The sequence below is a fragment of the Durio zibethinus genome, chromosome 18, assembly GCF_047325235.1.
Source record: "Durio zibethinus cultivar Kanyao isolate XHJ-2024 chromosome 18, ASM4732523v1, whole genome shotgun sequence".
Taxonomy (NCBI): Eukaryota; Viridiplantae; Streptophyta; class Magnoliopsida; order Malvales; family Malvaceae; genus Durio; species Durio zibethinus.
Window position 1 is genome coordinate 6,960,454 of NC_143179.1, and position 21,354 is coordinate 6,981,807.

A 21,354-nucleotide genomic window follows, 5' to 3' on the forward strand; every position below is an offset into this window, starting at 1 on the left:
ATATTCCTTAGCAATTTAGAAAACAAATTTCAAATACAAATTCTAAGCAACCCCATGGAGGAAATATCAGTCAAAACCCAAAAGATAAGAGAGATATCAAATATGAATGAGGGTGAGTGGTGAGTGGGAAGTGGGAAACTGTGACCGCCCAGTCAAAAGGGAGGCAATATATATACTCCATTTGCTAATTGACTGCCCATCAAACTTTTCCATTGAAATTTGTTTATGAGTATTTTGCCTGTTAGGATTAATTTCAATCCCAATTCCTACAAAAGGAATTTGAGGGACTGAATTAGAGCTTGTGCAATGTAGTCCTAAGGATATATGAAGAAAGACAAGACACGAGGGGTTAAGACAAATGGGACCAAATGTCCCCTTATCCTTTGACTTTTACTGATCTAGCTCCATCATTCAAAGTCCCGCCCTTTCATATATATAGCTTCCAGTGAATTCTTTTGCCAGGCTCCAAGCCGCCAGCTGAAGAATGGGTGGTCATTACTTATTAGCAAGCAGACATTCTTCCTGTTTTGATTGGGATCTAATTCGCCTCTAACATATTGGAAAAAAGTGGTTTTTGGCGTTAATGGAGAAACAGAAATCATTTATCAATGGATCTGCGAATCGTCTAAAGTTGTTAGAAATATTAATTTGGGAGTTGATTTTGGCTGGCTTTTGGGCCTTTTGTCAATGTTCGTATATGAAATTAAGACACAGACCTGGGTTCTTGTTCTGCTGAACGTGCATTAAAGGTTTTGGTGTTCTTATAATTATATGAAGACATATAGCTCGACTGATATTCAAATTATATGAAGACATTTGCTTTTGATTGAATTACAAGAATTTGTTATTGAGCCTAAAGAGATTTAAGATTTTATACCTTGCATTAAAGAAAGTCTGATAGCGCAATCCGTGTAGCATTCATCTATGTCAAAATTTTAAGTTAATAATTACTTGACATTACTTCAGGACTAAACAACATTCTTCGTTTCATTTGGTAAAAAGAAGAAGAGAAAGAAAAAGAAGGAAAAATGTTTTTATAATCATTAAATTAAAATATTTTCTTTCCTTTCCTTTTTTTTTTTTTCTTATCAGAGCATATATGTTAATATGAACTGATTAATCTTTTGTTAGTGATATTTATTCTTAAATTAGGTAATAATAAAAAATAGTTAATGTTATAAATAGTTCTTAGATTATAGAAAAATATTTAATACAATGCCTAAATTTAAAAAATTTTTAATATGATATATGAATTATAAATTTGTTAATATAAATTAATTAATATTTTGTTAGTGATATTGAAGTTAATAATTACTTGACATTTCTTCAGGACTAAGCATCATTCTTCATTTCATTTAGGAAAAAAGAAAGAATAAAAGAAAAAAGAAAGGAGAAATGTTTTAATAATTGTTAAATTAAAATTTTTTCTTTTTTTTATCAGAGCATATATGTTAATATATACTAATTAATCTTTTGTTGGTGATATTTATTCTTAAATTTAGTAATAATAAAAAAGGGTTAATGTTATTAATACCCCTTAAATTATAGTAAAATATTAAATATGATACTTAAACTTTAAAATTTTTTAATATGTGTAGACATTTATTTTGTCTAAGAAAGTGGGTATTGTAATATTTTTTGTTATCATTTTTATACTGATCATTAAATTTTTATTAAGTTTTTTTTTTAATTTTACTATTTTCATTTATTATTATTATTATTATTTTATCTTTTCATCTTTTTCCTTTATTCTTTAATTCTTTTGTCAATTATTTGCGCACTTTTTCACTAAATTCAAGTTTGCTAGATGACTTTGTGCATCTTTGCACCAAATTCAAACATGTTAAATGACTTTGTGCATCTTTTACACCAAATTCAACCCTACCCATTTATTATTTAACTTTGCAAGTTGGGATTTCAAAATCAGGATCCCAATTTTCTTTCATAATCCCTTTAAATCTAGGATTGATTTTAAAAAATTTTGGCTATAAATACAAAATCAATTTATCGATTAAAAGGGAGGAAGAAGGTTAAAAATTGTTTTGAAAAACTAACACTACCTCTGTCAAGTTTCGATTCACTTGTCAAAAAACCATAACAACAACACTACACAATCCTAGGAAAAAAAAAACCAAACAACCAACAAAAGCAACAAAAAAAAAAGATTTCAACCAAAAATAAAAACTTTAATTTAGGAAGCTTGGGTTTCTCTTTGGAAAAAAATGTTTCAAGAAAAGTGTAAAAGAGGTTAAGTGGATCATTTTAGGAAAATTTGGGGTTAAAACTTTTTTTTGCATCATTGGATTCTGTAAAATTTTAATTTTTTGACAACTGTATGAATTTTTTGGCGTTGAAATATGAGTTTTAGGCTAGTATCTGGGTTTTTTTTTTTTTTTCAATGATCATTGAATTTTTCAACCATCGGTTTCTAGAAAACCCATTGGAATTTGGTTTGGTTGAATTTTTGGGCTGGCTTAAAGAGAGAAAAAAGAGAATCTAAAAGAGAAGAAAGGAAAAAAATTTAAAAATTGGCTATTTATAGCTCAACAAAACAACATTGTTTTTATTAAGGAAAATTCACGTGTTGATCCAAGCCTCGACCTTAACCTATGCAAACTGACCTAGTTACTGGATTCTGTTAATAGTTTTGGACCAGTTCAATTGAACCATCCTTGAACCGACCAAACCTCTATAGAATCGATGAAACTAGCTTTGGATAGCTAAAAATCAACATAAATATTAGCTGAATTGCTCAATGACAGGGCTGAACCACTAAAAATTGCTCAAATCACCCAAATTATTAAATCATTAACCACTTTAACCAAGGGCATTTTCGATATTGCTTCTATAATTTTTTATCTTCTTTAATTTTTTAGCTCAAATTTTTTATATATTCTTATTATTTTTATTTCTATTTTTTGAGTTTTTTTTATTATATTTGTACAAATTTTAATAGGGATAGGAAAATAAATGGGAAAATATTTATGAAAAATAAAATGTTTTAGTTAAAAATTATTTAAATAAAATACATAAATAAATAATGGAATTAAAACAAAATCATAAGTGGTGATTTTATTAATAATTTTAAATTAAGAAATTTTCTCAAAAATTTAACAAAAGTGCTAAAAATTTTTTTGAGAATTTTTCCAAAATTTTTAAATTAATAAAAAAAAATTACAAATGGTGATCTTATTAAAAGTATCTACGCAACGAAATTTTTTAAAATATTCTAAAAGTGTTAGAAATATTTAAAAAATTTTTAAGTATAAAAAAATTATTAATAAAAAATAAAGTCACAAGTAGTGATTTTATCAAGAAATTTTCTAAAAAATTTACCAAAAGTGTTGAAAATATTTTTGAGAATTTTTCTAATAAATAAATAAAATAATAAAATAACAATAAAGTCATAAGTCATGCTTTTATTGAAAATATTCATATAAAAATTTTTTAAAAAATATTCTAAAAGTGTTAGAAATATTTTAGAGTTTTTCAAACACAAAAAAAAAATTAAAATTATTAATGGGATAATGATAAAGTCACAAGTTGTGATTTTATCGAATTTCTTAAACAAGAGTTTTTCTCAAAATAGTCCAAAAATATTGGAAATATTTTGAAAATTTAACCAATAATTTTTTTTTTGCATATCTTAAATTAATATAAAAAATAAATAAATGTTTCAAAGTAGATTAAAATTCTCGTTAATAATGAAATTATGAAAAAGTAACGAGTGATGATTTTCTTCTAAATTTTTAAAATCATACCAAAAGTATTGATATAAAAGAATCATGATTTACTTTAAAAATATTAAAATAGATCCAACAATGAAGCTCTTTCAAAAAAAATAAGTTTTTTTTTTTTAAATACTCTTGATATGAAAAAAATATTTTAAATTATACCAAAAATGTAAGAAATAACTTAAAAAATTTTTAATATTCAAATAATAAAAATAAAAAATAAAAATTATAAAGCAATAAGTAAAAGACTATTCAAACAAGATCACTTTAGGATTTTATAAATTTAATTAGTATTATCTTTGGATGGACGTTGTGAAAATGCTATAATCTTTATTACGTGTAATCATACTTTCGAATCCAATCTTAAATTCGTAGACCAAAAAATAGGATTGGTAACCAATCATACCTCAACAAAAAAAATTAGTGACGATTCTTAAATATTATGTCTAGCGATCGAGTCTACGGATCGATACGTTATGATAATGTAATATCTAAATTATGAATCTATTAATCAATACCATACTTATTCCTAAAGTAATTAGCCTCAAACGATGACACATGACAAACAAATAACTTTTCAAGTACTATTTTAATTGATAAATTCATAATTTAGATACTATATGAAAAATTTTTAAAGTTTAAATATCATATTAAATATTTTATTATAATTTAAAGACCAAATATAACATTAACCCATAAAAAATAACAAAGAGCTAAAACACTAGAAGAGAGATGCATGGAATAACAGAGCACAAAGAGGGGAAGACGACATTTTTAGTACATGGAACGTATTTATAAAAGGTAAATTTTTTTTAGATGATTGAAAAACGAGAAAAATTTTTCCTCAAAAGTCAAAAGCATCAAAAGGAAACTTTAGCACTTTCGTGCATATTTTTTATTACAATTCGATTAGGTTTCCTGACATAAATCTCATAGGATCATTTTACTAAAAATTATTATTCTACAATTAATCAATTTTAATTCAAAATTATGTGAAATCTATTAAAATTTTATATAGAAGCCATATCTATAAGTGGTAGACTCTTATATAATTTGTTGTTATGATTAAATAATTTTAATATTATAATAAAAAAATTATAAGTGATATGAACTGAATCTCACTCACCTATACACATTATAATTGTCATTTACATAGAAAAATTAAACCAAATCAAACAATGCATAGTTGGTTCAAGTTGAGTGTGCTTCTCTTTTTATTATTTGGGTTCAAATCAATAGGAAAGTGAAGATAATTTTTCATAAATTTAATAAACTTTAGCGATCTAATATAAATAAATTTGTTTGAATCTATCCAAAAAAAATATTGAACAAAACCCATATATCCTTTGTCCCTAAATTAAAAAAAAAATCCCAAAATGTGAAAACAAATTCACTCTTTCCGTTTATAGAAATCTAATCCCTGGACCAAAATTTCAAACGCCACGCATGCCTTAATTACCGGTAATATCAACAACATTCCAGCTAACTGAAGGCCATTAAGCAAGTGAATATGAAAATCAGGTAAAATCAGTCAACAATACAAGGAATCCCTAGCTCGAGAAAAACAGTATAATTAACCACCCAGTAGAAATTAAAAGTCCCCAATAAACAAAGACTTTGACTATAAAACGCAAAAACAAATCTCTCAATAAATTTTTAGTATTAGTTGGTGTGTTTAACTATTCTATAAATATTCAATGAGCTTATATTTGATTTGTTGCACGTATATAAATGTTATATATTATCAATTAATTATATTCTATATAATATAAAAAAATAATTTTAAAATTTTAAAATGTAAATACATTTAATTCAAAAAATATATTAAAAAATAATTTTTTATGAGGGAGCATTGCGTAATTTAATGACAATATATAACATTTATATACTGACAGTGTATTATAAATACATATCTAAATTGTTTTTTTCTAAGTCATGAAATTGTTATTTAAATTGTTATCGCAACCCAGGAAATAATATTATAAACTTAACAACAAAATAACAAAGTATTTTGATTTCATTATAAATGACCGTTAAATATTTTTATAAGAATGAAAATTCATATTTTAAAAAAGTTAATATTTGATGTAATATCAATGTATAAATTTTATATAGTATTAATGAATCAGATGACATCATAAAGTTTTTTTCAATTAAATTTTTGTATAATTATTTTAAGGGATAATAAAGATTTATGTTTGATTATTTATAAGATGATATTATTTGATTCATTGATATTGTATAAAATGTATATACTGATAATGTATATCAGATATAAACTCATTTAAAAATTTAGTAATACCACTAAAAAATAACAGAAATTATCAAATACATTATTAATATAATTTTTTAATTTCACAAGCAAAATTAATAAAGTGACATCTCCTTCTAATACATTAAAAAAAAAAAAAAAAGCTAATTGAAACAAAAGATAAATCATGTGTCACCAAATCAAATCCGTTTGTATCTACTTACAGTGTATCATATAATTTCTCAATAAACAAAACATAACGAAGGCCTCTAAAGATTTGGCTACCGGTACATCTTCCTACAAACGAGCTCAAACTCCATTAGACTTTCTGTTACACTGGTGAAGTCTTTCCGAAATTAGGCTTTCAGGGCAACCATTGAAATATTATAGCGTTCCTATAATTACCTAGGCTTCCTCTAAACAAGGAGCCAACGCTAAGCATTGTACGTACCTGAGACATTTTAGGAGAGCCTTGGATTAGAAAGATGCGGAGAGGAATGAGGGGGCAGGAATTTGGAAGGCAAGACAATTCATATAAAGGAGGAAGGAGCCTGTCTGAAGAAACCGCAGCAGGGATTCCAAAAGTAAATTCATTTTACAATAATGGTGATGTTATGGAGAGGCCTGTATATTCTACCTCTCCTTTTTGTCTCCGGGAACTGTCAATTTTTGTTCCCCTTCCTCCATCATTTTAATAAGCCTATACACAGCAACCACGTTGGTGGCGGCGGCTATATTGAACCAAATGCTGGTGGTTTCTTTCCAGTTGATGGTGGATTTGCTGCTAAAGGCGGCGACGATAATTTAGAGTCCTTTAAAATAGATGACGGCTCTGCTGACCAAAAAAAGAAGAAAGGCAATGCAAATGTTAGTGTTGAGACTAAATACAAGGGCAAGTGGAAGCTGTTTACTCAAAACGCAGGCGTCTCAGCCATGCACTTGATCTTACTTCCCAAGATTGACCAGGCTTTAATGTTCGACGCCACGGTTTGGAAGCAGTCAAAACTAAAGTTGCCTGGCCCGCCTTGCCGACAGGTCGAGGGAACCAACGAGCAAGACTGCTTTTGCCACTCAGTTCTCTTGGACATTGAGACTGCAAAGATTAGGCCACTCAGGGTACATTTTAGCTCCTATTTGCTTTCCTGTTTTTTCATAAATTTATGGTTCCTTTGATAAAGATGGTGAAAAGAAGGAAGGGTGAAATTTCTACGGAAATTTTTTTAACATTTTTTTGTAACAGTTGAAATATGACACTTGGTGTTCATCTGGTGCCCTTGATGTAAATGGACGGTTAATAAGCACTGGTGGTTATAATAACGGATCAGATACAGTGAGGATTCTCGACATTTGCCCGAACTGTGATTGGCAAGAATATCCTGGTGCACTTGGAAATGGAAGATGGTATTTAACTTGATTTACACTAAAATTTTTCATTTTCATGTCGTTTAAGTTTTAAGGAGTTGAATCTGAGTTGTTTTTGTGCCTTTCCATTGAAGGTATGCGACACAGGTAACCTTAGGAGATGGTAGATTCATGGTTTTTGGTGGTCGTAACTTCCCAACATACGAATTCGTTCCACCAGAAGGGCAGCGCAATGCCAAAAACCAAGTCTTCCCTTTCAAATTCCTGGCAGAGACCCATGATGCAGTGGAGAACAATTTGTACCCTTTTGTCTACCTCTCAACTGACGGAAATCTCTTCATCTTTGCCAACAACCGTTCGATTCTGCTCAATCCAAAAACGCAGCAAATCCTCCACGAGTTCCCGGTTCTCCCAGGTGGTGCCCGCAACTATCCAGCATCGGGAAGTTCTTGTCTCCTTCCTATTGCACTTCAACCATATGAAACACGTAAACTCATCCCTGCTGAGGTCTTGATATGTGGCGGTACATCACACGAGGCATTTGCACAGGCAGATTTAAAGCGCCCGAAAGTGTTTGTCCCAGCCAACAAAGACTGTGCCCGCATAGATATCACCAAAAGGAATGGAAAATGGAAGATCCAAACTATGCCATCCCCTCGTCTCATGGGAGACGCCGTGGTTCTTCCAACAGGAGATGTACTTCTTATCAACGGTGCCCAGAGTGGTTCAGCCGGATGGGACGATGCCAGGGACCCAAATTTCACCCCTGTCTTGTATCGTGTACGGGGAGGAGCTGGTTCCAAGTTTACCGAGCTTAAACCTTCACAAATTGCCCGTCTGTACCACTCATCCTTCGCACTTCTTCCTGATGGAAAAATCCTCATAGCTGGTAGCAATACAAACCCGGGATACATTGACAGTGCCCTCTTTCCCACTGAGGTTCGTGTAGAAAAATTCTCGCCACACTACTTCGACCCAAACTTGAACAAGTTTAGGCTAGAGATCGTACTTGACAAGTCCGCCAATCAGATAAAATATGGAAACAGATTCACGGTGCAAATACGTGGAGCTGATAAGGCCCTGGACGAGCAGAAGCTCCAAGTAAATATTTACTATCCGGCTTTTACAACACATGGTATCTCCATGAATCAGAGGCTGGTTCAATTGGGAACTATTCAAGTGATCAAAAACGTTGCCCCAGAAACCCATAACATTATTCTTCAAGCTCCCATACACGGCAACATCGCTCCTCCTGGTTACTACATGCTCTTCGTAAATTATAATGGGGTGCCTTGCCGCCGTGCCATGTGGGTTCAGATGCTCCCGTAGGCCTCAATACTTCAAGCTCCATTTTACAAAAGATTTCAACAAAAGAAAAAGCTGAAGAATTCAACGTCTCAACGGCCTATTTACCTCTCTAAATTTATTGGTTTTATATAAATTATGAATCATTGTCCACATTTTGTTAGCCAAGTGTAGTATATTGGTGATTGAAATCATATAATGTGGACAAACTTTTTTGTGTTTCTTTACTTCACCTAAATTCTATATGTTATTTTTCTTTTTTGGGCATATTTGCAATTGACATGAAAATAAATGTTGGTTTGCTCAAAAATCCATGTCGCCAAGCAATTAGAATTTTGAGGGGATGACAGGAGACAAACGCTGTCCACGTCTAACTATGGTCAAGTCTAAGCCAAGGAGGAAGAGAGACATTGGTAATTGTATTAGTCTCACGCACATGTTTTTTCTCTTCCTACTCATACCAGCTGGGGGTTTGGTCTGAACTGATCTTAATCTTATTTCATGCTTAATAGTATTTCCGATGATCGTCTAAAAAATACGATCATAAAGTCAACTTCCTATCCAGCAATTACTTGATAGAATTTTAGTTTGTGCACTCTTCGAACGAAACTACATTGGTTTTTATTTTGGACATTAATTCTCTTGTAGGTTTGTCAAATTTAACAGAATTTTGGTAAAAAATGACAAAAACCATGACAAATTCAACATATTTCAAATTTTAATTAAAAAACTATAACACAATGGTCATCTTGGTAAGGCACATTTGCTGCAACAGGCTATTTAAAGTCACCGAGAACAGAACAATGGACAAAAGCATTCCATTTCAACGGAATTGATTGAGAAATACAGAGCTTGCTTGTCTAATGCAGTTGAAAATGGCTAGTTTACAAGCTTTGCTGTTGGCTCTTTTCATCACTGCAGTTGCACTTCTTCAAAGTTTTGTTGAAGTAAGGTTTTCTAACAGCATGTACACAAGTCGGGGCTCATCATTCAACTTTTGCAGGCAATGGTGAAGACCTGCGACTTGTGTTGGATCAACCTTCAGGTAAACCTATTGCAATAAATTTATTTCTTCCAATTTCGGTTTTCAGATACTTCCCGGTGCTTGATTAAAAGATTCTTCTGCTAAAGCAAACAACAAAAGACTAAACTGAATCATATAATTTGCTCTTTAGACATCACAATGCTGCCTTTGATTTTCAGGTTCTGCTGGGCATTCTTATTACGAAGCATTGAAATGCTAATCGAGTTGGTACCTAGGAAGCCAGCCAGAACAGTCACAGCTTACTCTGTAAGTGCAATAGTGCTAAGCACAAACAACTAACTACCTGTCCATATCAAATAAAATACACCATAGCATCACTTTTGATTATTTTCAGCAGATTTCTACATTCAGTTGTCTTTCATCCTGCTACCATAACTCAAAACCGCATTCCTTGAAGAAACCACATTCCTTGAAGAAACCACATTCAACAAGATTAAAAGTTTATAATTGAAATACAAGTGAAAAGCAACTTAATTGAAACCAAATATATTGAAGTAAACTGCATCAATGACCAAATCATGTAGGTGGAATTAAACCTTAAGTATTAGTCTTTAAAACACTCCACAGGAACTAGAAAGAACAGAAGAAAATTACATAATGACAAAAATTATATTGTAATCTTGCATTCGCAAATATATGCAGCTGTCTTCTACTGGGGACAAGCATGATAAGATCGACTATGAGTTCTTAGGTAATGTTTCTGGACAACCACATATTGTTAACACAAACATCTACACTCAAGGAAAAGGAAGCAGATAACAGAAATTCTACCTGTGGTTTGACCCAACTGCTGATCTCCACAACTACACCATTCACAGGAATCCCACCAAGTCGTGTAAACTAACTCCCCTTCATTTATGCTAGAATATAATGCGTCTTTTAACCAGACAAATTCATTAGAAATCTAGTTCAAGTAGACGGCAAATGAGGGCCAATGCGCTGCTGTTGTTAATTTGTCAGTGAATTCCAAGACTACCAAAATGTGCAAGTACATATCCTAATATATTTCACCATTCTCATGAAACTAACCAAAAATACTTAATGGTTTTAGGTGGTACGTTGACAACCTGCCAATTTGCGTTTTCAGAAACTATGAGAACAAGTGGATTGCTTTTCCAAACAAGCAGGGAATGAGGGTACACTCCAGTTTATGGAATGCGGGCAATAGGGCAACAAGAGGCGGGCTCATCAAGGTTGACTGGAAAAGTGCACCTTTCATTGCCAGATTCCATAGGTTTAAGGCAAAAGCTTGCAAGTGGGATGGGCCAGTGAGTATCAATCAATGTGCCTTCAGATGCCCAACTTACTGATGGACTTCCCCTACTTACAACCAGTTGAGCAGTATCAAGATTGGTCAGATGAAGTGGGTCAGAGATAACTTCATGATCTATAACTACTGCAAAGATACTAAAAGATTCAATGGACAGATGCCTCCTCCTGAATGTTTTAAACAGCATTTCTACGTTCTAACCCATATAAACAGCAATCTACCAGTATGAAGAGACCCTCACAAAGTTTCCAAAGGGATGAAAATTCAGGAATCCCATTTCTTTCCCACTACATAAACAAAAATGAAATAATAACTTCATGTCTTCAACAAAATACAATAACAGAAAATGGGCTTTTTAAAAGTTAGTGACAGTCTTAGAGAGCATAAATGGCAAAGCAGATGCAGATCAAGTGATACAAAGCCAAACACCCAAAACGATAAAACCCGTACCCAATAGAGCATAAGCGACCCGGATCTCCTCACCCAGCAGGATTCCAAACACCGCGGTGGCAGCAAACGTCGTTGCATTGGTGACGGGGACGGCGAGCGAAATCGGGGCCTCACTTAACATAGCGAAAAAGGTGGCGGATGCAGAGAGGTTGATGAGGAAAGGGAGCGAGTATTGCCAAAAGACAAGGAGGGTTAGCCAAGTGGATAAAGTATTTAGGAGCTTTTGGTGGAGTTTGTGAGTTGGGTTGCCTGAAGTTGGAGTGGATTTGAGAGATTGGTCCCAGAGGAGGGCGCCGCGGCGCATTGCGGCGTTGGTGGCGCCCCAGATTAGGCCCACCGCCAGCATTTTCTCCACGTCTCCGATCATTGTTTCTGACATCGTGGGTTGGGCTGGGTTGTGCTCCGAAAAGGTACAAAATAGTCTGGTAAGAAGCAACCGCAATGCATGATAAAACGTCTTCGTTTTTGTAAGATGGGATGATTTATGCTCCGTTTGGACATGACAGAGATCCCGTTTCGGGCGTTTACCCTATTTTTTGGTACAATTGAACCACGATAAGTAGTGTGAATGTCATACCATTGGGTAAGATTTGATACAGGCTAATCACTTCAAAAATAGTGGTGAATTACACATGATGAATAGATAATTGTGATTGATAAATTATCGATGATTGATTTTATGTGATAATAATTTTAAATCATCGAAAATGATAATATAATTATGTGATAGTAATTTTAGATCATCAAAAGAAATTATATAATTATTTTAGAGAGTGATTTAATGCACGTTTAAAATTATAAAAAATTTTAATTAATAAGATGAAGTGATATATAAAATTAATATCAATATTACTTATTTAATATGTAAATTAAAATTTTGATTCCTTTTAAAATTGTAATTATTTTATATTATAAGTTTTATATTTTTCAACTAATATTCATTATAATAAGTTTAAAAATAATTTGTGTTTTTTTTTTTTACTTTTTCTAATATTTTATATATAATATAATGTCTTTTTTTTTTGTTATGATTTTAATATATTAGTTTTATTTTTTAATTCAAAATTTTTTGCGTAAATTATATTATAAAAATTAGTTTACTTAATAAATAAATATATTTATTAATTTAATTATATTTATTATGAAATAAATAAAATATTCCAATGTTTTATGAATTATTATCTTTAAACAACATTTAAATCATTAACTTGTATAACTATTATAATAAGGATGTTATTTTTGTATTTTTAAATAAAATAATATTTGGTTTTTAATAATATCAAACACAATAATTTTTAATTCGTAAAAATTAATGATTATTAACTAAATAAAATGATTTCAAATCATAAGTGATAAGATCACTTCGTTAATATTATTACCTCTTTAATTATATTATCATGATGATCTTAAAATGATACCCAACATTATCTCAACGTAATTGAATGAAAAGATTCCATCGTATCTCAAAATTTTCATCGGAGGGAAAGGTATTTAGTGAGAGTTTTCATTATGAAGTGATATAGATACACTATCAAATTTTCTTTATACATCACCAAAATTCTCTTCCCAAAATACTCACTTATCAAATGCCAATTCTAACGTTTAATAAATGATAAAAATACCTTTAATAGCTTATACATCCAAAAACCATCTTGTATTTTTTGAAAATGAATTTTCGAGAGTTATATTATATTCGTAAAAATTTATTTTAAAGAAAACAACATAATTATCATAAATAGATTACGAAGAACAAAACACACATTTCAAAAATAGATGTTTAAAAAGTCATCTGTATTTTTAAAAATTTGATTTTGAGAATACATAAATTTTTTAAAAATATATATTTAATTATAAACTTTTGATACAATAAAATCCGAATCTCTAACCTTTGAACCATTAAAAAATATCATTAATAGACTAACAAAATTAATAGTAAATATTGGTAGCCGAAAAATTAGATACTATCGAATTTATCAATCTATTGATGATATTGTCAACGACAATGTTATATAAAGTGTTCAAACTTCAACTAGTATACATGCATACATATGAGTCATCAATAAACCCATTTTTACTTGATTATATGTAAGAATGGAAAAGAACAAATTCTCAAGCGTGCATCGGATAAAAATGATTAAAGTATTCTCGATTTTTTGGAAGCTTAATAGAAATAATAAGTTTTATCACATGCATATTGAGAATATTGATTTTAGTTTTATTCGCACACATAATTAAGTAAATAGATTTTTAAGTGCATGATTAAATTTTTTATTAAAAGGTAAATTGAGTTTCTCGGATATAGAAATCCAAGAAGCTTCATATTTTTTCGGATATCCATTTTTAAAAAGAATTAAGATTTTTTGAAAATGGATATATAAGAAAATTTGAGTTTTCTTGAAAATGAATATTCGTGAAGTTTTGAAGCCTCTCATAAATGGATATTTGAGAATTCTTAAATCTTCTTGAAAATTCATTTTTGAAAAATTTTAAAGATTTTTGGATATTTATTTTTTAAAAACTTGATTTCAAGAAGTGAAGAGAGAAGAAAAGAGAAAGAATAAGAATGAAAAATGAGAAGTAAAAGGTGGTGTATATTTAGTAAAAATAAAAAAAATTTAATTTTGAATTTACGGTGTATATAAAAGTAAAATTTTATAGCATTAAATTGAGTGCAAATAAAATTTCCTTTTCATTTTCATTGAAACCATTTTCTATAAAAGCCCTACTTTAATTTTATTTTTTATTTTTACCTTTAAAATTATAGTACATTCAATCTTTTTTTTTTTTGTCATTTTGTTCATTCTTTTGTTTTTTAAACTTTATTTTGAGTTATAAATAATTATTATTTTGATATAAAAATAATAATTATATTCTAAATTATCATCCATTAGTGTAAATTTTTATTATCAAAATTTTAAAAAATATATAATCAACCTATTTATTAAATAAAATAATTATATAATAAATAAAAATAAAAATATAATTATATAAAAATAATTTTATTAAATTTCAATTATTTGTTAACTTTATAAATATCAAATATATTATAAAATTTATTATATATCAATCTTAATCTAATATTCAAATGGTCAATTTTTTTCTTTTTATTTCATTTCATTTCACACTAACGTTATATTTACATCCAAATATATATTTTATCATTAATTTTAATTTTATGATTATAATACAAAATCTCATTATTAAGCAACTAATATTAATTTTTTACAAATATTATTATTATCAATCTCATTAAAATAAATTTCACCGTCTAACCGTTGTTCTACCCTTCTTCCGCCGCGATCAGGAATCACTTTAGAGGTCAACGGATCAACCTGCTTCTATCTCACATACCTTAAATCCCCAAACTACCCCTATTCACATTTTTAATTTCTGCTTATCCTCTTTCTTTCTCTCCCTTAAAGCCCACGCAGTCCCTTTCTGTCATTTGTTGCGAGTCTGCTAGTGTGTGTGGTTACAGTTTCTCACAAGAAAAACAAAAATCAAAATAAGTAAAACCTGATAAAACGAAAACAAAAGGTCCTTATCAAATCCTTTGAATCTCTTTCTCTAGCTTTTATGATCTGATTGATAGAAGTCGTCGATCCAATTGAAGCATGGAACGAATCGTCGGTGGCAAATACAAGCTTGGCCGTAAGATCGGTAGTGGATCCTTCGGTGAAATTTATCTCGGTTCGTCTCGTCCTCTTTTTTTCCTTTTTTATTTTTTGAAGTGATCTTTAACGATTTTGATTATGTTTCCGCAGCTACGCATATCGACACGTTTGAGATCGTAGCTATTAAGATCGTAAGTGTCTTCTTTTTTTTTAGCTTAATGATCTGATTATCATTTAAGCTTCTTGGTGTAGAAATGAGAGCTAGAATTGTAAATCACTTGATTTTTTTTTAAATTAAATATATTTTTATTAATTTAATTTTGGCGGTTACAGGAGAACAATAAAACAAAGCATCCGCAACTGCTTTACGAAGCGAAATTGTACAGTATTCTTCAAGGAGGAAGTAAGTGGCATACTATAACGTCAATTAATTCATTTATTAAATTTATAGAGAATTTTGAACTGTGAAGTCATGATTTTAATTAATGTTTAGGTGGAATTCCCAGCATAAAATGGTCAGGTATTGACGGGGAAGATAATGTACTTGTTCTCGATTTACTCGGACCGAGTCTGGAAGATCTTTTTGTGTACTGTGGCAGGAAGTTTACGCTGAAAACTGTCTTAATGTTGGCTGGTCAAATGGTGGGCTAAAATTCGTGACATTCTGTATTCGTTTACTTTTGGTTATATAAATTCTTACTTACTTTTGTATTTTAATTGTTGAATTATTTTAGATTACGAGAATTGAATATGTTCACTCTAAGGGATTTCTTCATAGAGATATAAAGCCTGATAACTTCCTCATGGGACTTGGTCGCAAAGCAAATCAGGTTTACATAATTGATTTTGGGCTTGCGAAAAGATATCGAGACTCCACAACTAATCGCCACATTCCGTACAGGTAGTTTACAGTTCTAGTTTGTTATTTACAACTTGTTTGTTTCTTTGACTTCTTTGGCAGTTATGCTATATGTCAGTCATGAATTGTTGTTACTGATATTTACTTTTCCTTCTTGCAGAGAAAACAAGAATTTAACAGGGACTGCACGTTATGCAAGTAGCAATACTCATCTTGGAATAGGTAAAGAAAGACTTTAATTTTTTGGTCATTTATTAAGATGAATTAAGAACTTATTCATTTACTTGGATATTTACGTCTAATGTTTTCCTTGTAGAGCAAAGCCGGCGGGATGATTTGGAGTCACTTGGCTATGTACTTTTATATTTTCTCAGGGGAAGGTAGACAACCTATTTTCAGTGATTTTAATGCAAATATGTTTCTTTCCTTTGGCTATTTTGGTATTTGTTTATGTATTCAACTGATTGAAAATTTTCATGTATAGCCTTCCATGGCAAGGTTTGAAAGCTGCCACAAAGAAGCAGAAATATGATCAAATATGTGAGAAGAAGCTGTCCACTCCTATTGAGGTGTGTCTGCGTTTTATATATCTTTCTGTTCAATATTGTGGTTCAAGTATGATTCAATTAACATTCCTTCTGTTTCCTCTGACTTTTGTTTATCAAGGTTCTATGTAAGTCCCATCCTGTGGAGTTTGCTTCATACTTTCATTATTGCCATTCCTTGATATTTGATCAACGTCCTGACTATGGATTCTTGAAGCGTCTGTTCCGTGATTTATTTGCTCATGAAGGTATTTTTGGATACGCAATACCTTTCAATTCTGTAAAAAGAGGCTTTTGAGTTGCATAGGGATACATTGACATTTCTTTGCTTGAAATTGTTGAATACCTGCGATGCTTGGTGGTCATAATTTTTCTTCACTTGGAATGTGCTACACTCTTACATCTTTTTCTGTGTTCGGAAAGGGCTCATTGTTTCAAAGCATGAGGCTTAACCGATGCTACTGAACAAGCTGATTGTGATCTAGGGTGATGTCCTTTGACATTGTTGGTTAAAATATGCTATTGAGGGGGAAAGAAAAGCATACTAAAAGTTGGCTTGTTGGATTAATTATCAGGATTTTGAACTAGAAAATGATGACGACATGAAATAATTGAAAAATTTTGTATATAATTTGTTCAAACTAATTTTTGGTTCTTTTTTGTGGTAGGTTATGAGTTTGACTACATATTTGACTGGACAATCATCAAGTACCAGCAGGCCCCAAAAAGTAGATCTCAGCCCCGATTATCTGTTAGTATTTTGCTCCTTTTCCTTAAAACTTATAACAAAATTTTTTTGTCATTGCATTTAGAATTGTATATATCTGGTTTCTAATATTATAAATTGTAGAATCTGCCCTAGTAGTTTCGTATTTGTATCCTTTAAATGGATCATTGCTCTTTCTGACAAGATTATTTACCCATATTACAGCCAATTCCTGTAGGTAGCAGCAGTCATCAATTAACAGTGGGTGTGGACAGTCGTCAAGGTTAGCTCCTGTACACGCACTTTGTGCTTAAATGACTGAATGGTGTCTTGAGGAATTTATCTATTGGGTTAAAGGATTCTAGAAGACCCATAATAAGTCAAAAGCAGAGGCCTCTTAATATTTGCATTAGAGTATGCATTTGGATTTGGATGGTGGCATCAATGTCGAAAGAACTTTAATCTTGGTGTCACTTTTTTTTTTCTTTGTTTACTGGTCAGTGAGCTGTATGAGCTTAGTTTCCTTTATGAACAAAACTTTAAACAGTATGGGTTTATTTTCCATTCTGAAAAGAACTTTTATTGAAAACATGATTTTCTAAAATTTTCTCTACATATGTTGCATCTTGAACAGTACAAAGTATAAATTAACCAATATTAATTTTTTCTTGTTGCTGTGGGGATATTTTAGCAATAGCATTATAAAAAACCCATAAAATTGCAAAATCCCTCCCTTTTCTTTCTCAGCATGCTTGTCCTTTGATCATGTGATTTATAATTAAAGGGCTATATATTTCTCAAAGTCACAAGTCAATAGGGCTAGTCTAAGGTAATGCCTAAAGTACTTTTTTGGCTATCGTTCTTTCTGGGACTGAGACTGGATTTTATATAGCCATAAGATTACATAGATTAAAAAAATAATTTATAGAACAAAACAGCACCCTTTAAACTGGAGACTGTCGATTTTAGATTACTGAAGCTAGGTAACCATTTTGTTCTACCTGAATTTCCTCATCCAAAACTGGTTTCTAAGTTTTTTCATATCCCATCTCCAATGGTTTCTAGGATGATTATTCATATGCTGTTGAAGCACATATCTGTTAGTTTATGAAATTGATAGATAATACAAAAAATTTATATAGAAATCTTTATGTTGGCCATTTGGCTGTATCATATAAAAAAAAGGAGATAGGTCTGAGATGTAAAACCATCAATGGCCTTTTTCTTTGGTAAGATTTCAAATTCTTTTGGTCTTCATGCCAGTTTTAGTTGGAAATAACATCAAGACTTGTTCATTGTTTAACTGCCAGGAGGGTTCAATGCTACTTATTCAATTGACGTCACAGAGCGTGTTAGATCAAGCAATGTCTCAGATCCAGGTGTTCACATGCAATTTAAATCAGTGACAGGGAAGAACTTGATTTCTGATACTACTATTGATAAAAATGTAAGTTTGTGACCATTTTTCAAAATAAGAAGGCAAATTTATGCTAACTATTCTTGTTTGCTTCGTAATCACAATCTTGTGTATTATATTTATGGATAAAGTTTTTTATCCTTGATTTGTCTTAATTAGGAATTATTTTTCATGCTTTTATATTTTGGAACGCGTTGTAGCTTCCTTGCATTATTAATGTTCATATTGATTTTGGCAGATATTTGACCCTCATAGACCCTCATCTTTGTTTGTACCTGCTGGCACCTCAAAAAGAAATGGTGAGAAATCAATGTTGCCCACCAAAGCTGCCAATTCTGGCCATGGACATGTAAACAAAATAGGACCTTCCAGTAGTTGGATTTCATCATTGCAACGTATTTCATCTGCCAAATGATGAAATGGTAGTTATCAGCTCATAGATCAGTTTTTATTAAGTTGGACTCTATTCAAATGTAACTAATGCTGATATTCTGGCATCACTGACCACATATTGACAATATATTTAAGCTATGATTGGTCTAGGAGATTCTAGTGACACTCATCTGTGGAGTCAGCTATTTTGGTGATTTTATGCTATGCTTTCTTGTCTTGTATATTGTTGATAGCTTCTAGTGATGCATTTACAGAGGCCTGCAAATTTGCTGCTAATATGAAGATTTGTTAGCTCACCTAGAATGCCATTTTCCTTTAGTATGAATATTGGTTGTTATGAAATACAGATACTTGAAGCTTGATTGGTTCCTTTGCTGTACATAGATGTCATAAATGACCCATAGAAACCTTTGTATTTATAGTTTTATGTAAACATGAATTATGTGTGACAAACTATATTGCTACCCACTAGATAATTCAATTTCATTTTGACATCTGATTGGTGCAACAACAATCTCTTATTTGCATGGTTTATGACTTTATCTGCTGCCTTTTAAGGGACTCATTGAGGTTATGGAATTTTTTGGCTTCTTGTTTTCTTCTTGCTTCATTTTTTCTCTCAAAAGCCTTTGCGATGTATTTGTTTCCGTGCATAACTTCAATATACTCATGTTTGGACTCGAGAAAACCAGAATATTCTCTAGGCCATCCTATATGACTGATGAGAAATTAGCTGTTCTTTCCCGTCAAAATTTTTCTAGCATATTTTGATCATATTCATTTGTTAAAATTAATTTTAAATATTCCTCTCAATATCAGTTCATACTTTCTATTTTGTAGGATGCATTTCAGCGTACGGTACTGTTGGAAGGGTGTAACAGGGAAATTACAATTCAGGAATGCATTTGAAGACCATAAAACGTTTCTCTATACATGCTAACTGCGGCAGATCTAGTAAGGGCTGCTAAATTCTGACTGGTGAACTGAAGAAACTATTTAAGGTTGATATCTTGCCTTGAGTTCTAAATTCTACAAGTATCAACCATGTATGTGTAGCAAAGTTGAGTTGTACCTTCAATGTGAACTTGATTTTGTGGAATTGGTTAGTCTATTAGAAGGAACACATCACCTCAGATAGACTGGAATGTTGACAGGGCAGTGTGCCAGCAATATATAACTGCAAAGCTTATCTTATTATGTAAATTCGGATAAAAGCTATTTGGGGTAATTAGAGAAGATGGAAAGTGGTCTAATATTTGCATTTGCTGTGGCTACCTGGGTTCTGGAGATCTGAAGAGATCCATTATGTGGCTAGGCTGGACTTTGGGAGCCTTTATGTCTACTGGTTTGAAGTTTGATACAGGTGGGGGACAAAACATTCCCATTCAGTAGTTGTTGGTCTAGGATTACTTTCGGTTTGTTGACACGTCTTAGTCGGGCTCAATATTTTGTGCATCCAAATCCAGATGACTGTAGCATTGCTGCAAGCTCCTTCAGGTAAGTACACTGTTGATATCCACTTGGGATAAAATATGCTATTCGAGAAAGTGGTGCAATTTATGCCATTAGTGGAGTTTGGGAAGTCTTAAAGTTGGATGATAAGAAACATTTTGTTCCTTGCCCCGACAACAGCGGCTCCTCTGGGATACATTTTTGGTCTTTGTTGAAGACGAAAGAGGACAGAGGGGAGGGGGTTGGACCTGAAAAAGTAAATTAAATATAGGGGTGGTTCGGGAAAAGATGTGGAAAACGAGTTAGTCCCGAAGTTGTTTTAAGGCTGGAGTTCCTTGAGAATGGGGGGCATGGCATGCAAAAGTTGCATTATGGATCTTAGCCCGGAACCAATGTTTTTTTTGTAGTACATGCTCAATGGCCATCAAAGTGAAGGCGTTTATTATTGCAGTCTTTCAGTGTGGCTTTTCCTTTGTTCTGTCTGGAATTTCACTTCTTGACGTTTCCATGTTTTACCTGTTCATTAAAAGTTGGGAAGCTGGCCACTGCCCACTCGTAGTCAGATAAATGAAAGAAATTTGTACCAAATAAAAGAAACAAAAATTTCAGTACGTGCATGTATGTAAGTATCAATAGTGTTTTTAATCATGTTATCCTTATGAAAGAATTTATTTGTAATTTATGCCCTTTTTTACGTGTCCACTGCATTTTTAGTAGTTCTGAAATCAGCTAGCCATGAAAATGCCAGATCCATATAAATTTGAAAATTCCAGATTCCTGCACAATACTTAAGTAATACATTATCAGAAAACCCAGTCTTTGCTTATATGCTCGTCCATATTTTAGAAATCTCTTTCAGTTTAGTTCATTCCGATGTGGAGGGATAACAGTTTCACAGTGCTCTCATGGACAAAATGTTTAATCCTTTGCTAACCTTGGCCTCGAATCTGA

At 31.5% G+C, this 21,354-nt stretch overlaps 3 protein-coding genes across 8 annotated transcripts; 2 read left to right on the forward strand and 1 right to left on the reverse strand.

Moving 5' to 3' along the window:
• The first annotated feature begins 6,551 nt into the window (after positions 1–6,551).
• Positions 6,552–9,311, forward strand: LOC111300343 (aldehyde oxidase GLOX1-like). Its single transcript, XM_022895977.2, has 3 exons — positions 6,552–7,101; positions 7,226–7,386; positions 7,482–9,311. Exons 1-3 carry the CDS (start codon positions 6,589–6,591, stop codon positions 8,674–8,676), a joined length of 1,869 nt encoding a protein of 622 aa, XP_022751712.1. The 5' UTR covers positions 6,552–6,588; the 3' UTR covers positions 8,677–9,311.
• Positions 9,312–9,778: 467 nt separating this feature from the next.
• LOC111300344 (uncharacterized) lies at positions 9,779–11,942 on the reverse strand. 5 transcript variants are annotated; one of them, XM_022895979.2, is made up of 3 exons: positions 11,418–11,942; positions 10,469–11,254; positions 9,779–10,105 (listed from the first exon to the last, which is right to left on the reverse strand). In XM_022895979.2, exons 1-2 carry the CDS (start codon positions 11,794–11,796, stop codon positions 11,232–11,234), a joined length of 402 nt encoding a protein of 133 aa, XP_022751714.2. In that variant the 5' UTR covers positions 11,797–11,942; the 3' UTR covers positions 9,779–10,105; positions 10,469–11,231. The 5 variants fall into 5 exon arrangements, with proteins under 5 accessions (XP_022751714.2, XP_089603286.1, XP_089603285.1 ...); XM_089747160.1 differs by lacking the exon at positions 10,469–11,254 and having other exon boundaries at positions 9,779–9,980; XM_089747159.1 differs by lacking the exon at positions 10,469–11,254 and having other exon boundaries at positions 9,779–10,087.
• A 2,922-nt stretch (positions 11,943–14,864) lies between these two features.
• Positions 14,865–21,090, forward strand: LOC111299114 (casein kinase 1-like protein 3). 2 transcript variants are annotated; one of them, XM_022894097.2, is made up of 14 exons: positions 14,865–15,107; positions 15,182–15,222; positions 15,365–15,434; positions 15,525–15,673; positions 15,766–15,932; positions 16,051–16,112; positions 16,207–16,270; positions 16,375–16,459; positions 16,557–16,683; positions 17,104–17,186; positions 17,367–17,424; positions 18,452–18,588; positions 18,797–18,980; positions 19,792–21,090. In XM_022894097.2, the coding sequence occupies exons 1-13, from the start codon at positions 15,032–15,034 to the stop codon at positions 18,971–18,973; spliced, it is 1,296 nt and encodes a 431-aa protein (XP_022749832.2). In that variant the 5' UTR covers positions 14,865–15,031; the 3' UTR covers positions 18,974–18,980; positions 19,792–21,090. The 2 variants fall into 2 exon arrangements, with proteins under 2 accessions (XP_022749832.2, XP_022749834.2); XM_022894099.2 differs by having other exon boundaries at positions 18,797–18,857.
• Positions 21,091–21,354: the final 264 nt, after the last annotated feature.

Coding starts and splice junctions, on each gene's coding strand:
- LOC111300343 (XM_022895977.2), top strand. CDS start 6,589: ATGGTGATGTTATGGAGAGGCCTGTATATTCTACCTCTCCTTTTTGTC. Junction 7,102..7,225: donor CAAAGATTAGGCCACTCAGG/GTACATTTTAGC, acceptor TTTTTGTAACAG/TTGAAATATGACACTTGGTG. Junction 7,387..7,481: donor GCACTTGGAAATGGAAGATG/GTATTTAACTTG, acceptor TTTCCATTGAAG/GTATGCGACACAGGTAACCT.
- LOC111299114 (XM_022894097.2), top strand. CDS start 15,032: ATGGAACGAATCGTCGGTGGCAAATACAAGCTTGGCCGTAAGATCGGT. Junction 16,113..16,206: donor CAATACTCATCTTGGAATAG/GTAAAGAAAGAC, acceptor TTTTCCTTGTAG/AGCAAAGCCGGCGGGATGAT. Junction 16,684..17,103: donor TGATTTATTTGCTCATGAAG/GTATTTTTGGAT, acceptor TTTTTGTGGTAG/GTTATGAGTTTGACTACATA.
- LOC111300344 (XM_089747158.1), bottom strand. CDS start 11,796: ATGTCAGAAACAATGATCGGAGACGTGGAGAAAATGCTGGCGGTGGGC.